Below are 27492 nucleotides of genomic sequence, written 5' to 3' on the forward strand. Positions count from 1 at the left end.
GCTCATATTGCAGGATGTCGTCTATCCAAAAAGATGTTTGCATTGATGTTTGTGTTGATGGGTTGATAAATAGCCATGAATCCTTTGTTGGAATAGCTTGGCATAGGTCTCCACATAGGAGAACATCAACATGAGTCGCAGACGACGAGGCCTCACAAAAAGGAGGGATGTCCAAATATATTTGTTCACGACCCAGTGGGTCTTCGCTGTGTAGAGATTTTCTGTTAGAGACTTCCCATGCCACTCATCTGGAGGAGGACGCGGAAGATAGAAAGAGATTGCTTCTATCTCTACAAGAGGATGTTAGTAGAGCTCCAAAAGTCAAGGGTAGATAGATACATGACGTTTTACGAGCTTATGTCATGGAGGAGAAAGGGAGGGTGGGTAGGGATGAGTAAATTTGAAGTGTTTTGCCTTTTTGCATGAAGGGAAAATGAGAGGGAGATCAATTGTTGTGAGGAGCATGAGTATTGTGTACTTGGTCTCAATTTCTTGTGGAAAAATTGTGGAGGGTGAAGTTTCGTGTGAGGTGAGATGAGTGATGGGCCCGGCCCCTTGAGGAAGAATTGTGGAGGGTGCACGTTGGTGATGAAGTCTGATGGATCCCTAGAGGAAGAGCATTAAAATTTTAGGCATGATATGATGTAAGCCCCTTATCCATGATTAAAAGGCGGAGGGGTCCGGATGACAGGGGGCGGATGATGCTATTCCTACTCATCACCTGACCTCACAGTTGTGCTGTGCCACAAGAGCGAGCTCTTTATGAGTGACGCGCACAAAACATCCTTCAACAATTCTTCCATCCTCTGTCAGATCATATATCGCCCCGCATCGAGCTTCAGACTCCAACTCATCGTAGCCCAGAATCATGGCTTCCCTTCCTGGCGCTGCTTCACTCTTGTCTCGCGTTGCTCGCACTGCTTTTTCCCGATCCGCTCACCTTCCTGCTCGTTCAGGTACTTACACAGGGCCACCAAAATTCGTGTCCAAAACTACAAGCTCTTTTGACAATGGTCCGAGAGCTGGTGCTTCGTATGTTTTCATGCGGAACGTTATGCCGCCCAATGCCCCGCTTCTCTAACTTGGAGAAAGCTTTCTATAGTGTGTAATCAGACGGTTGCCGGAACTTGTTCATGAGTGTTAAACAAGACTTTACTACGACGACCTCTCTGTTGTGTTCGCCCACCAATGACAAAGCCAACAGAAAATTGGCGTTTTCAGTTTAACCCAGTGATTTGGACAGGCATCGGCTCTCCTTTTTCGATCTGAAAAATATCTTTAGTGAGAGTGAACACTCCTGTCGATATCTTCCCGGAGAATGTCCGTATTTTCAAGTGAGGATTTCTATCGTTGATTAGCTGCTTCCGGCCCCGCGTTCTTTGCTGTTCTAGTAATAGCGATTCGCATCAAACATCTTGTGCGAGACGGAATGTATGCATGGCGCCAATTGCAGCGAAAAAGGAGAGGAAATAAACTGGGAATTTACGCTGTCGGAAAAGTGTCTTCAGCGAGAGGGAGCGATCCTTCTGTATATAGCTGAGAATTTTCATATCTGCAAGTTCAAGAACGACAGCCAGAACATCGTGCTAACAGAGTTGCTACATTTAGAACTTACAAAGAGTGATCGAGAGGATGTGTAAGGTAACTGAATGGATTCGAAGTCGTGGAGCTATTCTCGATCTAGATCTCTGGTGGTGTGACTGAGGGATGCAAACGACATTAAATTTTTTTTGAAGGCAAGTAGATAAAGGTAAAGCTAGTTTTGACAAGCAAGCAATGATGGCTAGTCGTACTGACTAATTCTGCTGTTGTAGGTGTAATAGCCGGTAGCAGACAGGAGGTTTGCCGCATGTATGGTATTGCAGCAGAGGCACTTGATGAACCAATAAAACCGTCTGTTTCCATCAACCATACACAGCTCCTTATTGACGGAAAATTTGTAGACGCTGCATCTGGTAAGGATAATGATTTTTCTTGCTATGCTGAGACGGATTTACGTTCCAAGGCGTCCTTGTCGAGGAACTGTGGTAACTTTCCGCACTTCCAATCACGTATTCAAAAGAAAAATATGAAAATGTCGGAAAATCTTAAAACCTGAGGTTAGGTGTCAGGTTTTAGTTCTTGTTATTTTGTGGCTGTCGTCATATGAGATTGATGGGTAGCTTATAATCGATCAAATTTTTCCTTTGGGATGGCTGACCCATTGCTAGGGGCTAATGGGGTTTGGCGTGTAATGTGTGAGAGAAATGAAGAGGTGACAAGCACTTGAGAGGGGGGTCTTTCAATTGGGCTGATTGCTCATTATGGCTTGTTGCTCATTAGGGCTGTTTTGTAAGATCACTGTCTTGAATTTCGTTGCCAAACTAATGGTTAGAGCTTTGACCAGATGGATAATGCTGGATAGAACACCATTCCTAATAATAATGGTCTTGTGACGGTGCTCAGGCTGATATTTGTGCTGGATCTTTTGCTACATACATTATAGATTGGGCATGCAGAAAGACATGAGATTTGGACTACTTTTTGATTAGCCTTCTCCTTTAGTGCTAGCCTTCGTCATGGTTGAGTTTGCCCTTCACCTTAGTGCTAGCCTTCGTCATGGCTGAGTTTGCCCTTCACCTCTGGAGTGCCGATAGAAACTCAGTACGAAGACTTTGTATAAAAGGATGCTCAAGTATGTGTGGGTGTGTGGATTTGTATGTGTGAGAGCATCTTTTTATACTCTGGTCTACACCCACTGTTGGGGGCTGATGACGTCAGTGGGGATGTCATAGTAGCTAGTCCCTGCTATGCCTGATGGAGTTTATGGTTTTCAATCTTATGAGTGACTATCGTGAGATTGAAACTGCACTATGTTGTGTTTTTAATGGATGAGTTTGGGAATGTTCCTGGATTCATCTAGGTATATGCACAAAGACATGCGGTGACATTTCATCTCATTTAGTTTCATTGCATGTATGCCATTGTGTTTAGCTTTTCCACATGATTTGAGCAGGTTGATATTTATGTTAGATCTTTTGCTACATAGATATAGTTTGGGGACACATCAATCTTGATGACAGCATTACCAACCCTTTTTGCTGGCATCATTAATGCTATTTGCAATTTTTCTTTCCGTGCAGAAAAATGTTCAGCCTTGGGTATTCATCATCCTTTTGCTGTGCTTTTCTAGTCTAAGCCTTTGTTAATTATGCTTCAGATCATTTCTCGTTTGTGCTTCATGGGATGAGGGAAGTTTTTCCTCAACTACCTCTCTGCCCATCAAGATGATGTCTTCCTCCATCCTCCTGAACTTTCTGTCCTGATTTGTGTCTCCTGCTGGCCTCTGTTCCCCCCCCCCCCCAAAAAAAAAAAAAAAACAAACAAAAAAAAAACAGAGAGAGAGAGAGAGAGAGAGAGAGAGAGAGAGAGAGAGAGAGAGATGATATGATATGATATGGTTGTATAAAAGTCCGTGTGAGACCCTTCAGGATCTATGGGATTGGCGATCACTTAAGTAATCCCTTACATCCAGTGTGAAAAAACATTACAAACTGGTTATGTAGTGAGTACTTGTTGGGCTAGCTTGTGTGCTAGCCCCAAGATCTCTTTCAAGTCACTCCCTAGCTTTTTGGCTTGCTGCTCCAGCAGATTTTTAAAGTTATCTATGCTGCCCTCAGATCTTTCTCTGATGTGTGTGTAAGCTCTGCATCTTAGGAGTACTTGCTGCTCATCTTCTACCTCCCCTGTGGGGCAGTTGCAGATCTGTCATGTGCACGGATTGGTATCTGACGTGTACTGGGTACACAAGACTACCTCAGGTAGCCTATGGAGGCTTAGAGCTAGGCAGGCTTGATTCTCGGGTTGAGTAGCAAGGGTACGAACTATTTATAGGTCTCCGCTATTTTTGGCGCTTGGGGCCCGAGTCTATAAAAGGGGCCCAGGGGGTTCAGTTCTCAGGGAGCCGATGGGAGCAAGTTTCATTCCCAGGTGCTAGGTCTGATCCTGGATTGAGTCGCAGACGCGCACCTGCATCTTAGCGTAGCCCAAGGCCCAGTGGCAGATCCCAAGCTTCACAACGCCACCTGGTGGTATGGGACACCAGGCTGGTTTGGATCTGATTGGAGTTCGTGCCAGTAGCTCAGCTCGTGGCTCGGAGGGGACATCTCCTGATTCGGGATCACATCCCGTAGATGTCATGGTTGGGTGGTGAGCAGCCTGCTCAGTTTCTCACGTTGTGTGTGTTTGTTTGCAGATCAGAGGTTTCAGGAGTGCTGGGACGTGTCAGTTGGTATCAGAGCTAGCTCCTGAGGTAGGAATTTCTGATGCGAGTACTTTGGACGATTTCTTCCTCCAGGTATGCCCTAAAATTCGAAATTTGCTGCTGCAAATTCTGGTTGGTTTATGGGATATCAGGGGTGGTCAGGATGTAGGAAAAAGGTAGGAGAAAGAGAGAGTGTGTTTCGAATTTACTGAAGGGTCTAGGAGAGAGAAGGATGAGCATAGCTGGGAGAGAGCGGAGGTGCAGGAAGGAGAGGCGATAGAGGGGCTGAGTGACAGGCTTGCAGATCGGGGTTGTGTGGGGGTCGAGAATGCAGAGGCGTGAGGCTGTGTTGGTGCGCCATGGCTGGAAGGAGATTCGGCCAGGGCAGGGAGATGTGCAAGGAGTTGGAACAGGGTGCGGCCACCCTGTGGGAGGTGCTGCTTTTTTCGAAAAAGCACCACCCTCCAAAGTTGGGAGGGTGAGCCTTTCTGGGAAGCAAGGCTTCCTAATTTGGCTGCCCTATTCCCTATATAGCTAGGCAAGGTTCCAAGCTCAGCCATAAGCCTTGCATGAGGAGCCCTCTTTGCCCAACGTCTTGATTGCGCCATCGGGATTCGGGACAGCCTGCGACAGGCTGCCGTACAGCCCGCATCATCGGCCGTACACCTGCGTCAGCTACCGTACGCCCACGTCAGCAACTGTACGGATTGCGTCAGCGTCCATACAGATCGCGTCAGCAACCGTACGGATCGCGTCAGCAACCGTACGGATCGCGTCAGCAACCGTACAGCCACGTCAGCCATCCGTACTGTTGCGTCACCTGTACGATCAGCAGGAGGATACCGTACAGTACGGTTTGCTGCAGAATTCCGTACACTGCAGCCTGCAGCGAATTCAGCAAGAGGAAGACTCCGGGGTTTTTGCGCCCGCGGTTCGCTAGTTTTCAGCATCTTCTTCCGTCAGCATCTCTTGGGACAGTTTTTCTCTGCTCCACTCTCCTTTCAGCTTCGATTCCCTCAGTTATTTATCTCAGTTTATATTCGTTCAAATCAGATTTCAGATATGTCTGATCCTGCAAATCCCGAGTTCACCATGGGAGATCAGGATTTGGATTACACTCCTGTGGGAGAGGAAGATCAGGGTCTTTATGATGATCTGATTACGAAGAAGGCCTTCAGTGAATTCACCACTGCTCTGGATGGAAAATTCGAGCAGGTTAATGCGAATCAAAGGGGGTTGACACAGCAACTCCAAGGGATTCAAGCGACTCTCACTCTTCTGGCTAGCACTGTGCAGGCACTCACGCATGTGGATGCCATGGCTTCAGTGCTAGGCCCGAACATAACTCCAGATCCTTTTTCAGGAGATCAAAAGTCTCGAACGAAGGAGGTTGTTGACACTTGGTTACACAAGTGGCAGGTACACTTCTAGTTCCACCCGTACCCAGATGAGAAGAAAATCCAGCTTGCAGTCGGTTTCATGTCAGGTAAAGCGTTGCTATGGTGGAAGGAACTCCAACCTAAGCTGGATACATGGACAGATTTTGAAGGGGTCTTCAGGAAGGAGTTCCTGAAGAAGGAGGACGATTATGATATGGTTGGCAAGCTTAAAGCCCTCGATATGTCAAAGCTGAACTTGTCATTTGAAGTCTATCTTCAAAGGTTTCGAGATCTGCAGACGAGGGCCACAAAGATGGATCAAGTGACCTTGTTAGGTTTCTTTGTGGATGGTTTGCCAGATTCGTACAAGTTGCAAATAAAGAACAACAAATGCACAACGTTGCAAGAGGCCATGAACTACGCGCGTATTTATGATGATACCATGGCCGGTGCAAAAGCAACTACAATTTTCGACACGAGTGGAAAGAACAAACGCAAGTTCTTTCAGCCTACGACTGGTACCGGGGAGACGAAGTCTACGGACAATGCCTCCAAGAAACGCTTGACTCAGGCAAAGAATGGTCCAGCCCATTTCCTTCGCACATTGAAGCTTAAGAAAGAAGGATGTTGCTTCTACTGCGAGGAGCGGAGCCACACCAAGAATGAGTGTCCAAAGCGCAAGAATCAAAAGTTAGCGCTCGGACTGAAGCTCCAGGCGGGTCCAGGAACCAAAGCCAAGGGAGCGAACCAAGTTTTGATGATAGGTATTTCTGTAAATGTCATTACCTGCCCACTCTCTTGTAATTGCACTTTTAATACTTCGTTGTTTGGTTCCCATGATCTTTTCCGAGTTTATGGAGAAGTTAGGAACCAACAGGTTCACATTCTCTTTGATACGGGCAGCTCTCACAATTTTGTTAATTACAAATTTGTGCAGAAGATGGGGCTGTCCACAGTACCTAGCGATCACACCTATGAGGTGCAGCTTCCAGCTGGGAAGCAATTTTGGGATCGCAAGGTCACAGTACCTAGCGATCACACCTATGAGGTGCAGCTTCCAGCTGGGAAGCAATTTTGGGATCGCAAGGTTGAAGCGCTGCCTATCCGGATTCAAGCCTACACAGGGGTTCTTACGTGTTATGTTATGCACCTGGAGCATGTAGACTTGTTAATCGGAATAGAGTGGTTTAAAACCCACAATATTCAGATTGGATGGACGGAGCGTACCCTTTCTTTTGTAGATAAGGACACCCAATTTTGTATTCAGTGTGATAAAATTCCCTCTTCTCAGGGACCTATTGTATCTGCGATGCAGCTTCGGAATATATTAAACACTTCTCATTATGATGTCTATCAGTGTGTTTTGATTCCACTTTCTTCATTTGTTGTCTCTGTAATTAACAAGAATGATTTAAGTGTGTTTGAACACCGTGAATTGAGAATGTTGTTAGATAGTTTCAAGGATGTATTCCCTGCTCAACTGCCGGAAGGTTTACCTCCAAAACGGGCAGTAGATCATCGCATAGACTTAGTCCCAGGGGCTCAACCTATTAGTGTACCACCTTATAGGATGAACCAGCTAGAGGAGGATGAGCTAGCTTCACAACTACAGGATTACCTGAATATGGGCTATATACGCCCAAGTAAATCACCTTGGGGTACACTTGTCCTCTTAAGGAAGAAGAAAGATTCCACTTGGAGAATGTGTATAGATTATAAACGATTAAATAAAGTGACAATTAAGAATCGATACCCTCTACCTCGTTCTGATGATCTGATAGACCGTTTGGCCGGAGCGAAGTATTTCACTAAGATTGATTTGCGTACGGGTTATCACAAAATCCGTATCTATGCTAAACACATAGATAGAACCGCATTCCGAACTAGGTATGGTCACTACGAGTTTCTTGTATTACCTTTTGGTTTGACCAGTGCTCCTGCCACCTTTCAGCAGATGATGAACGATTTGTTTCGGGATTTTCTGGGCAAATTTGTTGTAGTGTTCTTAGATGACATCTTGGTATATAGTCGAACGCTTGAAGATCACATAGGACACCTCCGGCTTGTCTTAGTTATTCTAAGACAGCATAAGCTCTATGCCAAGATGAGTAAATGTGACTTCTTTATGAAGGAGATCATTTACTTAGGACACAAGATTTCTTCTGAAGGTATTAGCATTGATCTGGATCGCATCCAGAAGGTTTTAGAATGGCCTATTCCTCAGACTGTGAAACAACTTCGTTCTTTCCTAGGATTTACGGTATTTCTTCGGAAGTCTGTGCGTGAGTATTCACATATCACGGCACCCCTGACAAACATATTGAAAGGTCGTGGACGCAGGTCTACCTAGCCGATCTCTTGGAATGATGCAATGAACAAGGCTTTTGAAACCTTGAAGTTCTCTATCAAGGAAGTATCCGTTCTTGCATTACCTGATTCTACCTGGCCTTATGTTTTAGAGGCCGATGCGAGTGATTATGCGATTGGGGCAGCTCTATTCCAAGAGGGCAGACCTGTAGCTTTCGAGAGTAAGAAGCTAGACGACACTCAATATCGTTGGCCCACACTCAAGAAGGAACTTTATGCTATAGTGTATGCTCTTAAGGTTTGGAGACACTACTTGTATGGTTCAAAGTTCCTTGTATTGACTGATCATCAGTCAATTAAGTATGTGTGTGATGGATCTGAATTGAGGGGACGGAAAGCTAGATGGGCAGAGTTAATGCAAGATTTTGATTTTGAAATATGTTATTGTAAGGGTTCGTTGAATAGTGTGGCGGATGCCTTAAGTCGAGTTAAGTTTGTAAATGCTCTGTCATTTACGGAAATATCCTCAGACCTATTTCAATCCTTGAGAGGGCTATACGCAATTGATAGTCATTTCAGTTCTTATTGGCAGAGAGTCTAGGATGGGAGCTCCATGGTTGACCAGGACTCAGGGATTGTGCCACCTATGGTACAGGCAGCGGGAGGTCAGTGGATGATTAGGAACGGCTTGTTGTTCCGGAATGAAAAGATTTGTGTGCCTGATGTTCTGGACCTTAAATCCAAGATTCTGTGGGAGTGTCATGATGCTCCTAGTGCTGGACATCCGGGTATACATAGGACTCTGTCTCTTGTGAAGCATACCTTTTATTGGCCTAAGATGCGTGCATTTATTGAGAACTATGTAGTAGGTTGCCGGGTTTGTCAGGTTACTAAGGCAGAACGCCTTAGAAGCGCAGGCTTATTACAGCCATTACAGATTCCAGGTAATAAATGGGAAAGTATTTCCATGGATTTTATTACTGGTTTGCCTCGAACGCGCAAGGGTCATGACTCCATTTGGGTCATAGTCGACCGTTTGACAAAAATGGCTAGATTCTTACCTACTAGAACAACTATTTCAGCTGTTCAGCTGGCTCACGAGTTTGTGACCACTTGTTTAAGCTGTATGGTTTGCCATCTGACATAGTCAGTGACAGGGACTCAAAGTTTACAAGTAACTTTTGGACACTTGTTTTTGAGAAGTTAGAAACTACTCTAAGTATGAGTTCCTCGGATCATGCACAATCCGATGGTAGTACAGAGAAGGTTAACCAGTTGGTTGAAGACATGCTTCGGGCATATGTATCTAAGAGATAGTCTTCATGGGAAGATTATCTACCTATGATAGAATTTGCTTACAACAGTGCAAAGCATTCTAGTACTGATTACAGTCCTTTTATGCTTATGTACGGGTTTCAACCTAAGTCACCAGTTTTGGTTGGATTAAAAGGGATTCAAAATGATGCTGCTAAGAACTTCTTGCAAGACATGCAAGAAATGTTGCAGTTTGCCAAGGAATCTATTAGAAGTGCCCAAGATAGGGACAGATTTTATGCTAATAGACATCGTTCACCTATAGAGTTCTCTGAAGGAACGATGGTATATTTGCGAATTCCCAAGGAATCCAAGAGCCTAAGTACTGGTTTGGTTCCGAAATTATCCCCCAGATACCGTGGTCTATTCAAGGTCATTAAAAGAATTGGACCAGTTGCATATCGCCTAGAATTGCCTCCTGATGTTAAAGTCCATCCAGTCTTTCATGTCAGTAGACTGAAAGAAGTCTTGGGTGCGGATGATCAACTTGTTTCTCCTCACGAGATAATAGAAGTTACAGATTTGACTTTTATTCCACACGAACCTGAGTGTATTCTTGCATTTCATGACAGACAGATTCGTAATCGATCTATCACGGAATACAAGATCAAGTGGAAGGATCGTGTTGAGGAGGATGCAACATGGGAGACATTACAAAACCTCCAAAGAACATTTCCGGGTTTTTTAGCGAACTCAGGAGTGAGTTCTTAGAGGAGGGGGAGTATGTCATGTGCACGGATTGGTATCTGACGTGTACTGGGTACACAAGACTAGCTCAGGTAGCCTGGGGAGGCTTAGAGCTAGGCAGCCTTGATTCTCGGGTTGAGTGGCAAGGGTACGAACTATTTATAGGTCTTCGCTATTTTTGGCGCTCGGGGCCCGAGTCTATAAAAGGGGCCCAGGGGGTTCAGTTCTCAGGGAGCCGATGGGAGCAAGTTTCGTTCCGAGGTGCCAGGTCTGATCCTGGATTGAGTCACGGGCGCGCGCCTGCATCTTAGCGTAGCCCAAAGCCCAATGGCAAATCCCAGGCTTCACAGCGCCACCTGGTGGTATGGGACACCAGGCTGGTTTGGATCTGATTGGGAGTTCGTGCCAGTAGCTCAGCTCGTGGCTCGGAGGGGACATCTCCTGATTCGGGATCACATCCCGTAGATGTCATGGTTGGGTGGTGAGCAGCCTGCTCAGTTTCTCACGTTGTGTGTGTTTGTTTGCAGATCAGAGGTTTCAGGAGTGCTGGGACGTGTCAAGATCCTTTCTTTTGTCTTGCCCAGCTACCCCTCTCCAACTCGAGATCATATGAACTAGTTCTGAATTTGCAGATCAGATGTCATTTAAATATTAATATGTCTTCCCTGACGTATTTCTGCATTCCATAGCTGTCCATTGAATTAATTTGTTGGGTTTCGCCGTAGTTTCTACAGCATTTTCTGCATCACTAGCTCCCTGATTTCACATGCATCTTCTGGTAGAGAGAGAGACAGACAGGGAGGGAGCGAGGGGGCTCTTACCTATACATTTTGATATTTAGCTCTTTATTTTGTTGCTTGTGTGCCAATGTGATTCTGCATCCCTTTATTGTGCCTTTCATTCGCATTAGCTCAAAGCATAGCATTTTGTCAGATCAAATTACCATTAGTTCTTTTGCTTCTCCACTCATAGATAATGAAGGTTGCGGGAGGCAAGTAGGTTGTCTTGCGGGTGAGTTCCTCCATGGATATGACACTCTACCTGAGTGTAACAGGTACACCCTGTCACGAGGATTCTGTATAGTATATGGCACTTGTAGGTTGGATGAGGAGAATGCGTCATTCATTGCTAATGTTCATATGAACCTCCAAAGTTCTGACAGAAACTCAGTACAAAGAAGAAGAAGAAGAAGAGTTGCATAGCCGATGAGAGGGTAGTCTCTGCTGCTCACCTGCCTGTATCCAGCTGAATTGTCAGATGCGATCAAGATAGGTGATGATCTGGATTGAGGCATCTGTGTTGAGAGGCTTTGAACTCTACTAGAATGATATAGTGTAGAGTACATCTCTTTGCCCAGATCATGCAAGACAGCATTATGACTTGTATCTCTCAAAGGCAGTCCATGATCATCTCTGAGGTCTATTGTCCAGAAAGCTCGTGCATAGAGGGCCAATGGCCAAACTAGAGAGTCAAACAGGAGTGATTTCATGTTCATGTGCTGGAAATGTGCCTGGAAACACACCCTCTCTAGTCTCGACAGAGAATATGGTTTGGTCAATCGTGCATGTGCTGCCGGTTGTGAAAATACAACCTAAGTATACATAGGATCTGACTATCTCAACTGGCTTTTCTGCAACTGTGAAGGCCTCATGCTGTAGCTAGGTCTCATGAATGTTGAAAATTATTGGTCCTAATTATGGGCGGGTTAGAAGGATCACAAAGAGTGTCCACATACACTTTCAGAAGACTGGGATTCTTGATTGGACACGGCAACATTCTTTCCAGTAGCTTCATCCTAAATTCTTTGGAGTTACTGCTATATAGGAGACTTAAGGGTTCTCGTTCACGGTGGACGAGAAATTATCGTTTCTTCGACTGCACCAGATGTTGATACTCTTCCTGTTCAGGTTGTGCTTTTGACACTCGTCATCATACCAACTATTTAAGGTATAGACCTTTTAGGTGACTTTCTTGTGTTTTGGGTTGTTTACGGGAAGCAGTGCCATGTCGCAATGTGGATGGAGTTAGTAAGGAGGAGAGCTTTGATATCCTTGTCTGGTTGATCATTTATGTGCTCTAGTAGGGTGGTGAGGTAACTACCATAGATGTGGTCTAGTGAATGATCAAAGTTGTATTGGTAGTATGTGGGGGAGGCGGGCCTATAAATGTCTTGTAGCAGTTGGGGGAGGGTCAAATTGAAAGATAACATAAGGGGTTTCTTGAATTGGATCCGCATATAGTGAGCATACTAATCCGTGCCAGTGACTGTGATCCCATCTGTGGTGGTTGGAACTCCTGACTCGAATTTGATAGGTTCGTCCTTCGGGGCCACCCTGGGCTCTTTCGTGCTGGCAGAGGTGGAAGGGCCACTAGCTGTGACTTCTGACATTGCCTGCCTAAAGATTTGATCAGTAGAGGACTGCTACTCATTCTGACCCATGTGTACCTATGTACTATGGGTACTCTTCTATCTGGACTCTAGTGTGTCTTAGAGTACACAATCAGATCCGCATATGGCCCTTATTCTGGCCCTTAACAACTTGTGACCAGGATTGAGCCACTCCTCTATCTTAGCTGTCATTTTTTCCTTCCATCTTCTTGGATTCCTCCAAGACTTGTCCGCGATTCATTTTGAGCTCCTCTAGGCATAGTTAACCACTGCATTTTCACTTTTCATTTTAGATCCAATGTCTTGGAATCCAAGCTTAACGGGCTGCCTTGTCCAAGCTCCTGCATCTCAAGCTGAAGGGCTTGCACGCTTGAAGCTTGGTTCTCGATCATCTTTCTTAGGCCCTAATTATCCTATTTTATTCTCATTCTGTGAATGTATTCTGATATTCAGCTGTTTATCACTGTTGCTTGTTTTCCAATACCAAGCCCTTTATTGTACCTTTCACCAGTATTACTTCAAAAGCATAGCGTTTATATGGTTAAATCACTTTGGGCTCTTTCAAGTCTATCCGATGAATTCCTCTATTGACTTGACAGTCTATCTTGGGGTGACACTCACCTTCAGGGTTCCATCTTTCTCACCTCATCCTATTTATGCATGGCAGAATTCTCTAAGTCCTGCAATCAGGTGGGTTTCACTGTCTTTGTACCATGCCCTTGACTTTTGTTGAGCCAGCTTCAAGATGTCAAAGACTTTGTGCTTGTTGTTGGTACTCCTCTTGCAGCAAACTGTTGTGCTTTGCAAATTTGTGTGTGTGTGTGAGAGAGAGAGAGAGAGAGAGAGAACACTAATCTCATTTGTCCTTTTAGGCAAAACATTTTGAGAACACTAATCTCATTTGTCAGAGAGAGAGAGAGAGAGAGCACTAATCTCATTTGTCCTTTTAGACAAAACATTTTGAGAACACTAATCTCATTTGTCCTCTTAGGCAAAACATTTCCAACAGTAGATCCCCGCACAGAAGAAATCATTGCCCATGTAGCAGAAGGAGATGCCGAGGATGTGGATAGGGCAGTGAAGGCTGCTCGGACAGCATTTGACAAGGGACCATGGCCAAAAATGCCTGCCTATGTAAGAATGTCATTTACCACTAGCGCTGTAGAGCTTGTACACAGCTACCCCTTGGATGAATTGTATTTTAAGGCTTATTTGGACTTTTCTATATTTGTGTAAGTTTGTCATTGGAAAATTTTGTGAAGTCCTAGGTCTTGGACTAGGTTGACATGAAGCACTATTGTTTCATTTGCAAGGTCCCATACAAAGGACAATTAACAACTTCCCTTCATGCCCTGTTTTGTTTCTCAGGAAAGATCAAAGATATTGCTCCGTTTTGCTGACTTAATTGACAAACATAATGATGAACTTGCGACTCTGGAAACTTTGGACAATGGCAAGCCCTATGATCAGGCTCGTGCTATTGAGGTTCCAATGATGTCAAGATTGTTTCGATATTATGCAGGTTAAAGTCTTTCTATATTAATTGTATGCTTCACACTTCACCTCTAGCATGGAAAACGGTTGTCCCTATGCTCTATTCTGTGAGAATTTATATATTCCAACCTGTCATATTTAGGCATAGGATATTCCCTACAGCAAACCCATTGAAATGAGTGATCTTTTATATAAGGAAATTTTTTCACATGCATTTTTTTTTGTGACTGACGTTTGAAAACATTTTTGGGGGGAGGGGATGAGATATCATGCATCTAGAATGGATCTGCAATGATACTGAAGTGGTTTGAGGTGTGTTATGTTCAAACAAATGTTGCCAGTTGTTTCCAACACATACTTTAAATGACAGAATCATTGATTTTAAAGCTTTTGGCAGTAAATTGCAATGCAGTATAGATATCTGAATTGATGAGCGCTCTTAGCATTTTCAAGGACACGTAAATATTCTTTGAGATATCACTGCTGCCTGCTCAATGCAAATTGACTTCATCTTAATGAACCTCTTGGAAGGAAAAAATGCAAGAACACCAGAAGATAGTTAAAAAAGGATGATGGCACAATAGTTGGATTTGCAACAGTGTAGTATGTGTTTGTCCCAAATGTGTGTTGCTGCTGAAATTTTCAGTTTATTTCAAGGATAACTTTTCTCAGGTCTACGCATGATGAGCTGTAGGTAGCCCTGCTGGGTTTTTTGCTGCTTTATCTTATGCTGGGCATATGCTCTAGCTAGATGCCATAGACTTTGTGCAGAAGCCAGTTGTTTAGTTGTAGGTCCCCCACGTAGGACTCAAAGAGATAAGAATGCCACTGTCTTGCAGTAGTAAGAAACATTGTTTCAGAACTGCTACAGAGGCGAACCATCAAATGATGTTCCAGATTCATGTTACCTTCTCCCCTCCCTTGGTTCACCTTGACTCCCCTCCATTGCTTTGATTTCTTCTCCCTAGCAGGGGTTATAGAGGTATTTACCACCTTGTTTTAACAGCATGCAAGTCAAGGGTGCAACCATGATCAAACCCCTTTGCTACTAATCTGGTTTGCTTGCCAGGACATTTTGTATATTCAAATGGATTGATCAAAGTACATGTTCGTCAAGATGTCCTATTGACCTTTTCCAAGAATCCAAGAATCCTAGCACAAATATGGGGTGGCTTTATCTTAACATATCCTTATAACTCGTAAGCAGGAGAGGTCCACATTATACCTGAACCTCAACATCTGGAAGCCTCCCGTAGCTTGCACACATATTGTGCCTAACTATGCCACAATGATTAACTTGCCTCAATGTGGCACCTTTGTCAGCAACCCAGCTTTCAATCCCTAATTGTGACAATGATGCATGCAGATGGTGCATCAGTCAGACCTGAGCTCATACATTTGGTATTCATATGCATGCATTGCACAAAAGGTTGCTATTGACAGGAATGCAACAGTTGAATCTCAAGCTAGATATGACATATATATGATTCATTCTGTTTTAAATAATTCATTTATTCTGTAAATTCTTTCTTTCATTCATACATGAGAGAGAGAGAGAGTTTATTCTGTAAATTCTTTCTTTCATTCATACATGAGAGAGAGAGAGAGTTTATTCTGTAAATTGTTTCTTTCATTCATACATGAGAGAGAGAGAGAGAGAGAGAGAGAGAGAGAGAGAGATCTTTATTTATTGTTTTCTTTCTCTTTTGTTTAATTGACGTATTTTAGTAAGCACTTGGTTTACCCAAGAGACTCCACGGGTCTTTAGAAACCCAGTATAGCTGGGCACTGATGAGGACATAAGCTTTGCTTTGCTTGCTAAGAATGTTTTACTTTTGTTTTTCAAAAATTTTGTTACCTCATTTCTCTTCTTTTTCGTTTTTTTATTTTCTTTGTAGATTTTTGGACTTTAGAACAACAAAAATCTGAATTTGTACGATTGAATATATTCTAGTCTTAAAAAAGTATATATATGACATATATATGATGCAAGAACTCTATCGGGAGAGAGTGTCTTATTATATTGAAGACCTCACTGTGCTATAGTCTCTCAAAGGTAGGAAAAGTTAGCTCATACAAAGAGATCATGTTGAAGACCCCAAAGTTATCTTGCCTTCTTTGTTCATAGACCTATGGAGATTCTCTAAGAGCTGACACATTGCTGCCACCTAACACGGCTGAAACCCAGAAACGCTTCAAAGTCTTTTCCTTTTACAGCCTGCAAGAGTCAATCTAGCTGCATAACGTCAATGCTGAGGTCAAGTAAGTGATCTGTACACGGGGCATATTCCCTACACTGAGGGGCTACATTGAAAAGAAGAGAACTTCCTTGCCCACCCACTTTCCAAAATATGCATCTGGACTTATTTAACACTAATCGATTGGTTCTATCAGAAGTTATGGTATGGGACAGTGCTCCATCGAATGTATGCCTTCTCATACTTGTGCTACATAGTTCCCATGCAGTAGAAAAGGTGAGGTTTAAAGACTGTCAAACTGGCTATACCCTCTTATGAAGCACACCTACTGCCCTCTTCCCGTTCTCCTGCTGCAAGTCTCCCTCCAATTCTTAATTTTGGGTTTTAAAAATGAGGATACCAAACAGGATATATAGGGAAATGATTCAGGATTGCAGAGTGAATTGATTGTAGAGTAGAGTAATCCCCTCAGGCGTAATGTTGAGACTTAATGCATGCGGTCTTCTGTAATGGTCCTTTGTAAGAAGTCTTCTGTAACAGTTGGTTGGTTATAGCCTGCTGTTATTGCTTGTGGAATTATTGTAAATTGCTTAATGTTCTGACAAGCTGTCACAAGATGAACCCTGGAAGAGTTGGATGTGTCTAACATGTTATAGAAAATAATAATTTTTTACTCTGGAATTTTGTTTAAGACCTACCAGATAGGAGGCCTGTGCATAACTCAAGGGGGAATTCTGTTTAAATATTTGGGTGTTTAGGCTTGACATGGATTTGCAATTCACAAATCTTTATTGGATATCTCTGGACTCCGTCTGTTTCTGATGTCTTTTCAGTTGGTATTTTGCCATGTAGGATGGGCGGATAAGATACATGGGCTGACTGTCCCTGCGGATGGACCCTATGCTGTTCACACTTTGCATGAACCCATTGGAGTGGCTGGACAAATAATTCCTTGGAACTTTCCATTGCTAATGTTTGCATGGAAAGTAGGTCCCGCTCTCGCTTGTGGTAACACGGTTGTCTTGAAGACAGCCGAGCAGACACCACTCTCTGCCTTGCTAGCTGGCAAGCTCTTGCTTGAGGTATCTTTTGATATGCAATGCATAGATAGTTTGCTATATGTATCATGATGGAAGGTTAGATCCAAATGAGCAAGCAATTCATATCATTGAGCTGTTGCATGCAGGTCTCTTTCTGAAATGGACGTGTAAAAACAGTGTTAATAGCTTTGCTCTAAGCTTTTTAACCTTTAGATTGGTCTCTGTTCATCTTTGTCAGGATTTTTTGTTGATCTTTCAAAATCATTTATTATTTAGCAAGCATCTGCCCCCTATGTAATGCCCCATTTTTTAAGAATGGTGTATTGTATGCTTGTTTTTTGCAATCTAAATCCAGCTTTGAATAAGGAATTATGCAAGCTGCTCATTATTAAGGAGCTAGCTTTCTATGTGCTGTTCTGTCATGCAATTTCAGCTCTTGTCCCCAAAAGAAGAAATATAAATTGCAACTTTTGAAAACATCCATACAGTGTACATGCATATTCAGTATCAAACCATCCACTTGCTTAGAAAAGGCTCTTTATGTCTGCTGCAACTGAAATGAAATCCAGACAGATGGAATTTCAGTTATACCATGCTTTTGTGACCCTAGATAGAATGCCTTGGGGGGTGACATGAATAGCTTCATCTATGCTACCATAACAGTCACTACCGGCCAACTTGCACAATTTCCATGTAATCTTGCAAGTATCATGCTGAGTTCTCTCGAACATAAGCACTAAATATGTGCATCGCAAAGATAAGGTCCAATTACCCCTAGCTCACAAGGGTTTTTGGGTCTAACAAACATCAAGCTGGATAATCTAAAGGAATGAATCTGTATATTCTATTTCTGGACTAATAAGCACTTTGTGCTTGGACCATTATCTGCAGGCTGGACTTCCTCCAGGTGTGCTGAATATTATTGCAGGATTTGGCCCAACTGCAGGAGAAGCTATTGCTAGCCACATGGATATTGACAAGGTTAGCTTTGATCTCATGGCTTAAAACCCATTTTGTCTTTGTAACAATGTATGGAATGGTATAAGAAGACCTTCTATTTGGTAAGCTGTAGAGTGCTTGCTGCTGAAAGGAAAATTCAAAACTTGTAACTCTGATTGAGACGGAAAAATCGGACAGTGAGAATATATTCCTTTGAGATATTTAGACCCTTGTACATACTAGGGAATCGAAGACCTTTGTATAAAAGGATGCTCATGCATGTAGAATATGCATGTAAGTGAGAGAGAATATGTTTGTACAATGGTCTACTTCCATAGTTGGGTGCTGATGGCATCAGTGGGGATATTTTAGTAGCTAGTCACTGCTATGTGTGATGGAGTTTATGGCTTTAAATCTTGTGGGTGATTGTGAGAAGCTTAAAACAGTACTGTTTATTTTTGCTTTAAGAGGACAAACTTGGGCATGTTTGTTGGGCCATTTCCATAAATAAACAATGAATAAATGAATAAGTGTGTAGCGCGCACATGCATGTAGATATATACATCCATATGTATGTATGTATATACATATATGTACATGTGTGTGTGTACATACATACATACCTACGTGTGCGTGTGTGTTGAGAGAGAGAGTATCCCCCTGTCACGCACGCACGCACACATGCACACAAAAATGTATGTTGCATGTGTACATTTTTACATGCTGTAATGTTTCCCTCCTCTGCCCCAAAAAAACAAATCCAAAAAATGGAAAATACAGAAGTAAAGCAAATATTGTGAAAAGAAGATCCATAGTAAGTGATAGCTAGATTGCTACTATATGCTAATTTATTACTTTGGAAAGAGATAAATCTATATGAATTTTTTAACTTCATGTTCCAATACAATAACTAGGACACTTTTAATTTTGAGCTTTCTGTAATAGTCGAATTTCCTGCTGACATTCTTCCCTTCCCCTGCAGAAGGGAAAATAGAATGCTTTTTGATCGCACCCTTTCTCTCTCAAAAAAATGCTGCATGTGCCCCTTATTGATGCTTAAGGAAATTTGGGCAGGCAAATTCAAAAAACTTGAAATCGTTTCTATTTTGCTTGGTGTTAAGGGCCAAGGCTGATGGTTGGGTTGAAGGAAGGAGTTGGAAACAATTTCTGATTCTGATTCTTCTGTTTATCAGCTTGCTTTCACAGGTTCAACGGAGGTGGGCCAGCTTGTCTCTCAGTCTGCCGCAAGAAGTAACTTGAAACCTGTTACTCTAGAGTTAGGTGGCAAGTCTCCATTCATCATCGCAGAAGACTCAGATATTGACCATGCTGTGGAGCTCTCCCACTTTGCTCTCTTTTTCAACCAGGTTTGAGGTGGAGAAAGGAGTAGTGGCTTTTGACATAAAGTCTGTTGAAGAAACAAAAGAAGCTCAAAATGCTAGAGTGAAATTGATAAAATGAATGGGGCTTGATGTAGGGACAATGTTGCTGTGCTGGGTCAAGAACATTTGTACATGAAAAAGTATATGATGAATTTTTGGATAAGGCAAAGGAACGTGCTTTGAAACGTGTTGTTGGTGACCCTTTCCGAAAGGGCGTGGAACAGGGTCCTCAGGTCATCCATGGTCCTTTTCCACTTCTGCAAAGTTCAGTCTCGGAATTCTTCAATTTATTCATTTTTTAATTTCTTTTTCTATACAGTAGAGAGTTAATGGTTAGATTAGCTGGTTCACCTTTCAAATCAGATCTGGTTTAAAAATGATTAGATGGCTTGAAGGGTGATTGATGCTTCTAATAGTTAAAAAGATTGTACAAGAATTGTATGCTAAGTAGAACACATAGCAACATAAAATAAGTAAAAACAGGTTATACAACAATATATAATAGAACCTGCTTAGTGTAAGAGCACGGACCATGCACTCTAAAGAAATATTTTTTGTAAATGCATTTGGCCCATTTGTAAATGTTTAGATTAGGATCCAAACTTGATTTTTTGTTGCTGTAAGATCCATGGTGTAATCACAAAGTGTGATGATGTTAATGTTGCCTGTGCCCTAGCAATGGCTCAAAATTACTTCAAGAAGGCTTAATTGTCTGTATCGCACTTTAGAGGCCTACCCTTGAAAGTTTTTACAGGCTGTTTTCAAGAAATCCTCTCTGGAGTTGTGAAGGTGTTCTGATAGGGAAAGGGCTTGTACATCTGGGTAATCTTTTTGTTGTTGTGTTATGCATCAGATTAATGATGAGCAATTTGACAAGGTGATGGGTTATATCAAATCAGGCCAGGAAGAAGGTGCAAGATTGCTTACAGGTGGTAGCCGTTATGGCACCAAGGGCTACTACATCAAGCCGACTATTTTTGCAGATGTTCAGGTAAGTTATAGTTCTACATAAATAAATGCAATCTTGGGTGGGATTTGTTTCCTATGTTTGCATCTGTGCAGGCATGCAATATGTGACTGTAGGCGAGTACAGGGCCTATAGACATGATCAGCTAAGGGGCTTTCAATGCATGCTTTTTGAAGCAATCTATAATCGTATAGCTACTTGTCTGCTATTGTTGAGAATTATAAAGAAAGAAATGTTTATGGGGATGCATGGATATGTTGCTTTGGTGTTGGTTGGAGGCAACACTACCATCCACCCTGTCTTTCCATGCTAGGAAGTTTGGTCACCAACAATAGCTCTCAGTAACGACTTGCTCAAGAGGATTTAAGAGACCCAAACCAAATTCTTGCGCAAAAGAACTGAAGCACTATCTGGGTCCAGACTCCATAGAGGATGTCAATGGCAACCAGAGGACCATGCATGGGGATTGAAAAAACACACATTCATTACCACTTGGAGATACCAGAGCGGCAGAAGTTGGTGCTGGCAGACACATTTAGAGAGATAGCTGTTCTTGGAGAGAGACCTGTTACCGTCTAACCTCTATGAAGAGGACTGAATCCATGAGAGAGAGAGAGAGAGAGAGAGAGAGAGAGAGAGAGAGAGAGAGGGGTGGGTGCTTTGAAATGCTTTATGTTGTTGGTAGGTCTCGTTTGTAGTGTGGTTCCAATATCTGATAAGGTTTACATGCAGGATGGGATGAAGATATCAAAGGAGGAAATCTTTGGACCAGTACAATCTATCACAAAATACAAGTGAGTTTTTCCTTTATGAAGCTGTGGCAGAATTTCAAAGCCAAACAAAAGTTTTCTATACAACTTGTCAAAGAAGGATGCCATCAATTGTGTTTAATAAATACTTCTGGTCACAGGACATTGGATGAAGTAGTGCGCAGAGCAAATGCTTCAACATATGGATTGGCAGCTGGTGTCTTCACTAAGAATCTAGATACTGCCAACACCCTTAGCCGTGCACTTCGTGTAGGGACTGTATGGATTAACTGCTTTGATGTTTTTGATGCGGCTATACCGTTTGGAGGATACAAAATGAGTGGCCACGGGAGGGAGAAAGGCATCTATTCCCTGCAAAACTATTTACAGGTGAAGGCTGTTGTGACATCCCTTAAGCAGCCAGCTTGGCTTTAGGTACTGATAAATCAAATGAGCTAGCTGATCACACTTTCCAATAGCTTAGCTATATGGGTGTTCGAGCATATGTAAATGTGTCCTCAACTGATTTGAGGCTGTTGCACCCAGCAACCAGTATAGTTGAATGTACAACTGTCAAATAAGTTATCCTTGAGTGCTTCAATATGAGGAATAAACCACAGCTGGCATCTTGGAGGGATTCTCAGGTTTTAAGTTTAAAATACCTGAACTAAATCTGTGTAACAGCAATGTTTTTCATTCCTAAATTCACAGATGGGGGGGAAGAAAGGTTTTTATTGTTAATTAGGACTTATCACGCATATATGATTGCAGGTATAATATCCGTATGCATTGCTAACCTTTTCTTGGCACTGTCAGCATCTGGAAGGGGATTCTTAGTAATAGCGGTACCATTCTGTTACGTTATTTTGGTATGTTTTTTTTATACATCCTACATTATGGATACATTTTCCTAGGCCCTGCATCTGTCATGTTCATTACGGTATAGTCCCAGTGTACTCCTCACATGTTTCCAGAATGCAAAAGGTTTTGATTTCAGTTACACAGATTTACCTCTGAATGATCTGGACAATACATAGTTAATATTTTCTCCTTCCTTGAGCATAAATGAGCAAAAAATCCATCTTTGTGCCAATGGATGATTCTTCAAACCTGAAGTAATCGCACAGGAAAAAGTTCAGAATGGAAACGCACCTCTGTACGTGTGCCTACAGTTGAAAATTACGTGTTGGCCAAGTATAGAACCATGTAGGGCCTCTACTTCATGGGAAACGATGATCTTGTAATCCCATATCTTTTCCAAATCAAGACTTCATGTCTTTTGATGTGCCAGGGCTTTGTTTTCGCTACCAGTTAGCTTTGAATGGCCCTTGGCTATGTGATGCATTGTTCTATTTCTAGTGTTACGTTCTCCCATCAGCTACCCTTTCTAAGCCTCTTTTGATATGGTGGAGAGGCTCATATGGAATAATCTCATGTTCACAAGAAGTCGTGGCTTGGATTTGGATGGAAGAGTGTGGGCTTCTTTTCATTAGCCTTCTCCTCTCATACTAGCCTCCATCGTGACCTTCATGTAGAGCCCTGATGAAACTCATTACGAGCTCATGTATGTGTGTCTCTGTGAATTCATGAGACCATTTGTTCATAGCCTATGCATGACTACAAGTTGGTTGGTAGGGTTGAGTAGGGGGATATATACACCTGATTAGTAGGAGGATAATCCAGTAAGTCTTTGCCTGATACAAAACCCTCTGGTGGATTTCACAACCCACCAAAGTCATGTCCTAAAAATGACTTGCCACTACCAACCAATGTGCTGTGCAGATTGCGGAGAAGGGTATATTGCGATGAAACTGTGCAGCCAGTCGAAGAGAACCATGGCACATTTAAACGTGGATTCCACATATGGCTGTGCTTCACCAAGTGCCATCAACATGCGTTAAGACTATACCTCCTTTCTCGACACTCAGGAGCACCCATGGTAGAGAAGAGGAAGAAGACTGTGCAACATGTCTTCACATTTAGAAGGCAGCAATCGAACGAATTTTACACAGTAAAAATAGAGGAGAGCTTCCCAATAGAGAGATCTTATAGGGGTCAAGATTATTAGATAAAAACTACATGAAATGTGTTGAAACGTTAAACAAGGTCCCTCACCATACTTTTTCCATGCTTGTTTCTACAGTTTCTCAGGCCATCCTTCCCTTGGGGAAAGGGAAATGAAAGACTAGGCCAAGCAAAGGCAAGACCTATTTGACAAAGATTCCCCCTAAGGGAGCCCAGGAGTTTGATGCTTATATGCCAAGAAGACAAAGACGTAGATCTATTACGATATTTTGCAATGTCATGCAAAATGGAGAAGGTAGTTTAATAGAAGGGCACTAAGAAGCTTGTGGAGGAGGAAAAGTCAAAGTTGACAAGTAATGCAATGAAAAATGAGCTCTTTCGTTCCATAGAGCAGCACAAGACTTGCATTATCAAGCTTGTGGAAGAAATCTAGGGTGTTAAAAATTGGCGTGTCTAGTAAAGGATTGCTATGACACCATGAGAGCGGCAAGTCCAAATGCCAAAGCCACCTTGGGTGACCAAAGGGTTGTTCTTTTAAAAGGATAGGCACCACTTCTATCAAGGCAAGTCAAGATGAAAATAATTTCCTCTTTAGTGTTCTTTTGGTACCCACTTGTTGAAAACGTTACTATATATCCATGCTATGTCAAGGCACAATGGAAAGTTGAGCTTAATGATTGAGAGAAGGTAGTGATATTAGATGACACTAGCCAACAATAGAAAAATGGATTTGTAGCAGTTGGTCCTCAGATTGTCACTACTAGATGGGAATTTCTAGCTTTGGCACAAATAGTTTGGGCAGGTTAGCTTGACCACATTGTCCCAGATACAAAAATATCCTATGGTGTGAGAGACTGAACTCTTAAATTTTATACAAACCATGTGCATGCAAGGAAATGAGATTTTTTCTCTTATGAGGCAAGATGTTGCATTGACTTAAAATTTTTAAGGGGACTTGTGGTCAACAATGGGGATCCAGCCCTTCAAGAAATTAATGCTATTTGGGAGAAACTCATTAGTGGGTCCTAGTAGGACACCTTGCAGCTATAGCTTCCTTCTTACTCTTGTTTGACTAGGGATGTATCATAAATGGGGGATGCGTCAATATTCAAGCATAAACAAACATGGTAAGTGGTGCGTTGCCCTATTAGCTAGATGGTCTAATGCTTGGATGCTCGTTTGGGAGAGACAAAAATGAAATCATATAGTCTTCACAAGCAGTTGTAACTTGAATGAAGAGATTGTGGACTACTTTTTTATTAGCCTTCTCCTTTTATGCTAGCCTTTGTCACACCTGATTCTACGCTTCACCTTCGAAGTGGGTGGAGTTTATGGTTTTCAATCCTATGAGTGACTATCGTGAGATTGAAATTGCACTATGTTTTAATTTTGGAGAATGAGTTTGGCACGTCCTTGGATTCATCTAGATATATGGATATATAGACATGGTAAGTTAAGGGTGTATGAGGAGTGTGTGTTTTACAAACATGTGTAAGATAAGGGTGTACGAGGAGTGTGTATTTTGAAGGATTAGCCTATATAAGAAGGCTTTTTGTACAGGTACATGATGGGGGCCAAATATTATAAGTGAATCCTTGTTAATACAAGGACTAGCTGAGGTTTGCCTCGCTTACATAAAGGTCGATACATTCTTGAATACGACTACATATGGGGCTAAGAGAACGATAGATTCACTGAGAATTTAGTTCAAATTGAGATATTTGAAAACATGAGAACTATATCAAAGGCATTTACTCAATTCCCTATATAACTACAACTAAACGATCTAGTGTACAAGAACTTGCAAGTTCTAAACATTAATGTAGGCATACGAAGATGAGTGAAGATGTACAAAACACATTGAAGTTGAAAACTCTATTCAGATGCTTTCAACAAGAATGCAATAAGTTGGTTGTCGCCACCACAATCGTATACTCTTGGCGTTGTTGCACTACAATCGGTTCAAGTTGTCCACACACACGCACGCATGCACACATACACGCACGCATGCAAGCACACACACACACACACTTACTTTTACGGTATTACTTAATACATTGGTGGGAAACCTCATAAGAGGTGAAAAATGCACTTCATGTAAGTATGAAAGACAAAAGTAGCACAATCCTGGTCTCATAAATGAGAGGCAAAGAGTGTAAACTTGGAAATGGGAATATTTAACAATTTGAAAAGAGTGGAGGCTAGAATAATCGATCCATCCTCTATCCATTAGGGGAGAATTGGGGTCTCAAAAGGGCCTCATAAGGAATGGATTAAGAAATAGATTAAGCTAAGACTAAGTGAACCCACTATGGTAACCCATGGGCTAAGGATCCCCTAGCATTTGCTCAACTGGCATGGTACCTTTATTTTGAAATTGATCAACCTTGGCCCTTAGATGGAGGTGGATGGTGAATGAATCAAAGGCCTAGGATGCTCAAATTGGTGGGAGGCACCTTTGGTGGGCTCCAAACTGGCAAAGGTTGACAAAATAGAGGTGTAATAAAGAGGGAGAGGTCGCCATTTGTTGTGGACCATTAGATCTTGGATAGATCTAATGGTGGAGATCAAAAGATCAAATGAAGGGCCTAGATTGAGGCGCATTTTGGAGCGTGTAGATGGAGGCATTGAGATCAACGGTTGAGATTCAGGCGCATAATGGACGGTGCGGATTTGGGTGCCTTTTTCTTCCATCTCCACCCTGGATTCCAGCACCTTTTCCTTGCATCTCCACTCTTAGATCTATTTCTAGATGGATAGCCTAAAATGAGCCCCCTTCTCTTTTGATCTCATCCATTAGATCCTTGCCATTTTCAAGGGTTTAAATTTGATTCTTCTATCCTTTTATGTTATCCATTGGATCTACACCTTGATCCAATGGCTTGGAGTGTTCTACCACAAATTTGAATGTATCCCTTGGATTGTAGATAAGATCAATGGGTCTAAACCATGGGTGAGAGGTCTCACCACCCATGAATGCTCAACATGTCCTTTTGTACACCTCAATGTACCATTGCCCCACACAAAGGAGCACTCTCATTGGTACAACTCAAATCCCACTCTAATCCCTTGAAATTAGGAAACACTAATTGGAAGCCCTTTTGAGACCCCAAATCTCCCGTAATGTTGTAGGGGGCGGAAGGCATAGGCTGCAACAAGAAGTCTGCCCACAATTCAAAAAGAGTGGAGGTTGGAATAATCGAGCCATCCTCAAATGCCGAATGTGCTATCTTATATCTTGTAGGGCGGAAGGCATAGGTTGTAGCAAGAGGCTGCCCTCCATCATTGGCCAACCATGTTTATAATAGTCTTTGATGAACCGAAGGTCACGTTAAATTTTGGGGCTAAAGACAAGTTTTTGCTTGCTCTTGAGTCAGCGACATAACACTAAGCTTGGTCATCAAAGCACATATGCTACAGATTCTGTGCACCATTAGTGCCATATCCTCAACAACACTATTAGCATAGTTGCATGAACATGTATGGACATATGTACAAAACAATAGAAGTAGTAGAAACAACATCATCTTGGGGAGCAATAACATGTAGACGAGATATTGCATATGACCAAAGCCTTCAAACTGCAAGTGGCACTTGAAACACCTCTTGGGGGACATTGACAATGTTCGAATGCATGACAACAGAAGGTACAAGTGGCTGTACCAAGGAGGATCTCTATTCTACCATGTCACAAGAAACCTGCAAGCTCAAACAATAGAAGCAATGGAAACAACATCATCTTGGGGAGCAATAACACGTAGATGAGGAATTGCATGTAACCAAAGCCTTCAAACTGCAAGTGGCATCTTGAAACACCTCTTGGGGGACATTGACAATGTCAGAATGCATGACAACAGAAGGTACAAGTGGTTGCACCAAGGAGGATCCCTCATCTAACATGTCACCTACAAGCTCAATACCTAAAAGGGATTAGAGGCTACTACAAGTGGCCTTTCAACACAAATATCTTCTTCTCAACTTTCTTCAATTGCTTCTTCGTAATCTAGAAGGCCAACTTTTCTAGGAAACCTATAGGAGGTATTGTAGAACACATCGCAATAGGAGAAGGAGCTCAATTTCCTTGAGGAGAGCACTATCGGGCATAATGACCAAGCACTTGACATTTATAAGGTGCATTTAGAAAGCATGAACTCTGTATGTAGATCAATATGATATGGAGAAGACATATCGAAGCCGATATCCAAACAAGTAGGGATGGGCATCTTCCTATCCTATAAAATACACCCTCAGACTTCTCTTCTTGGGATGAAAAGTTTGTTGTGGAACAAGAAGAACCATCCCAAGCAAATGCAAGAGTATAAATATGCAAAAGGGAATGAACCAAAAGCGACTTCAACCTAACCCATTCCGGGTAGTAG

At 42.4% G+C, this 27492-nt stretch overlaps 1 protein-coding gene across 1 annotated transcript; it reads left to right on the forward strand.

Moving 5' to 3' along the window:
- The first annotated feature begins 757 nt into the window (after positions 1-757).
- Positions 758-21747, forward strand: LOC147893313 (aldehyde dehydrogenase family 2 member B4, mitochondrial-like). The gene is made up of 11 exons (XM_087385472.1): positions 758-956; positions 1815-1955; positions 13311-13453; positions 13688-13841; positions 16864-17093; positions 17943-18032; positions 19184-19357; positions 19468-19605; positions 20226-20363; positions 21072-21133; positions 21250-21747. Exons 1-11 carry the CDS (start codon positions 869-871, stop codon positions 21521-21523), a joined length of 1632 nt encoding a protein of 543 aa, XP_087241598.1. The 5' UTR covers positions 758-868; the 3' UTR covers positions 21524-21747.
- Positions 21748-27492: the final 5745 nt, after the last annotated feature.

The sequence above is a fragment of the Dipteris shenzhenensis genome, chromosome 15, assembly GCF_047967505.1.
Source record: "Dipteris shenzhenensis isolate YYH24624 ecotype China chromosome 15, Dip_SZ_1.0, whole genome shotgun sequence".
Lineage (NCBI taxonomy): Eukaryota > Viridiplantae > Streptophyta > Polypodiopsida > Gleicheniales > Dipteridaceae > Dipteris > Dipteris shenzhenensis.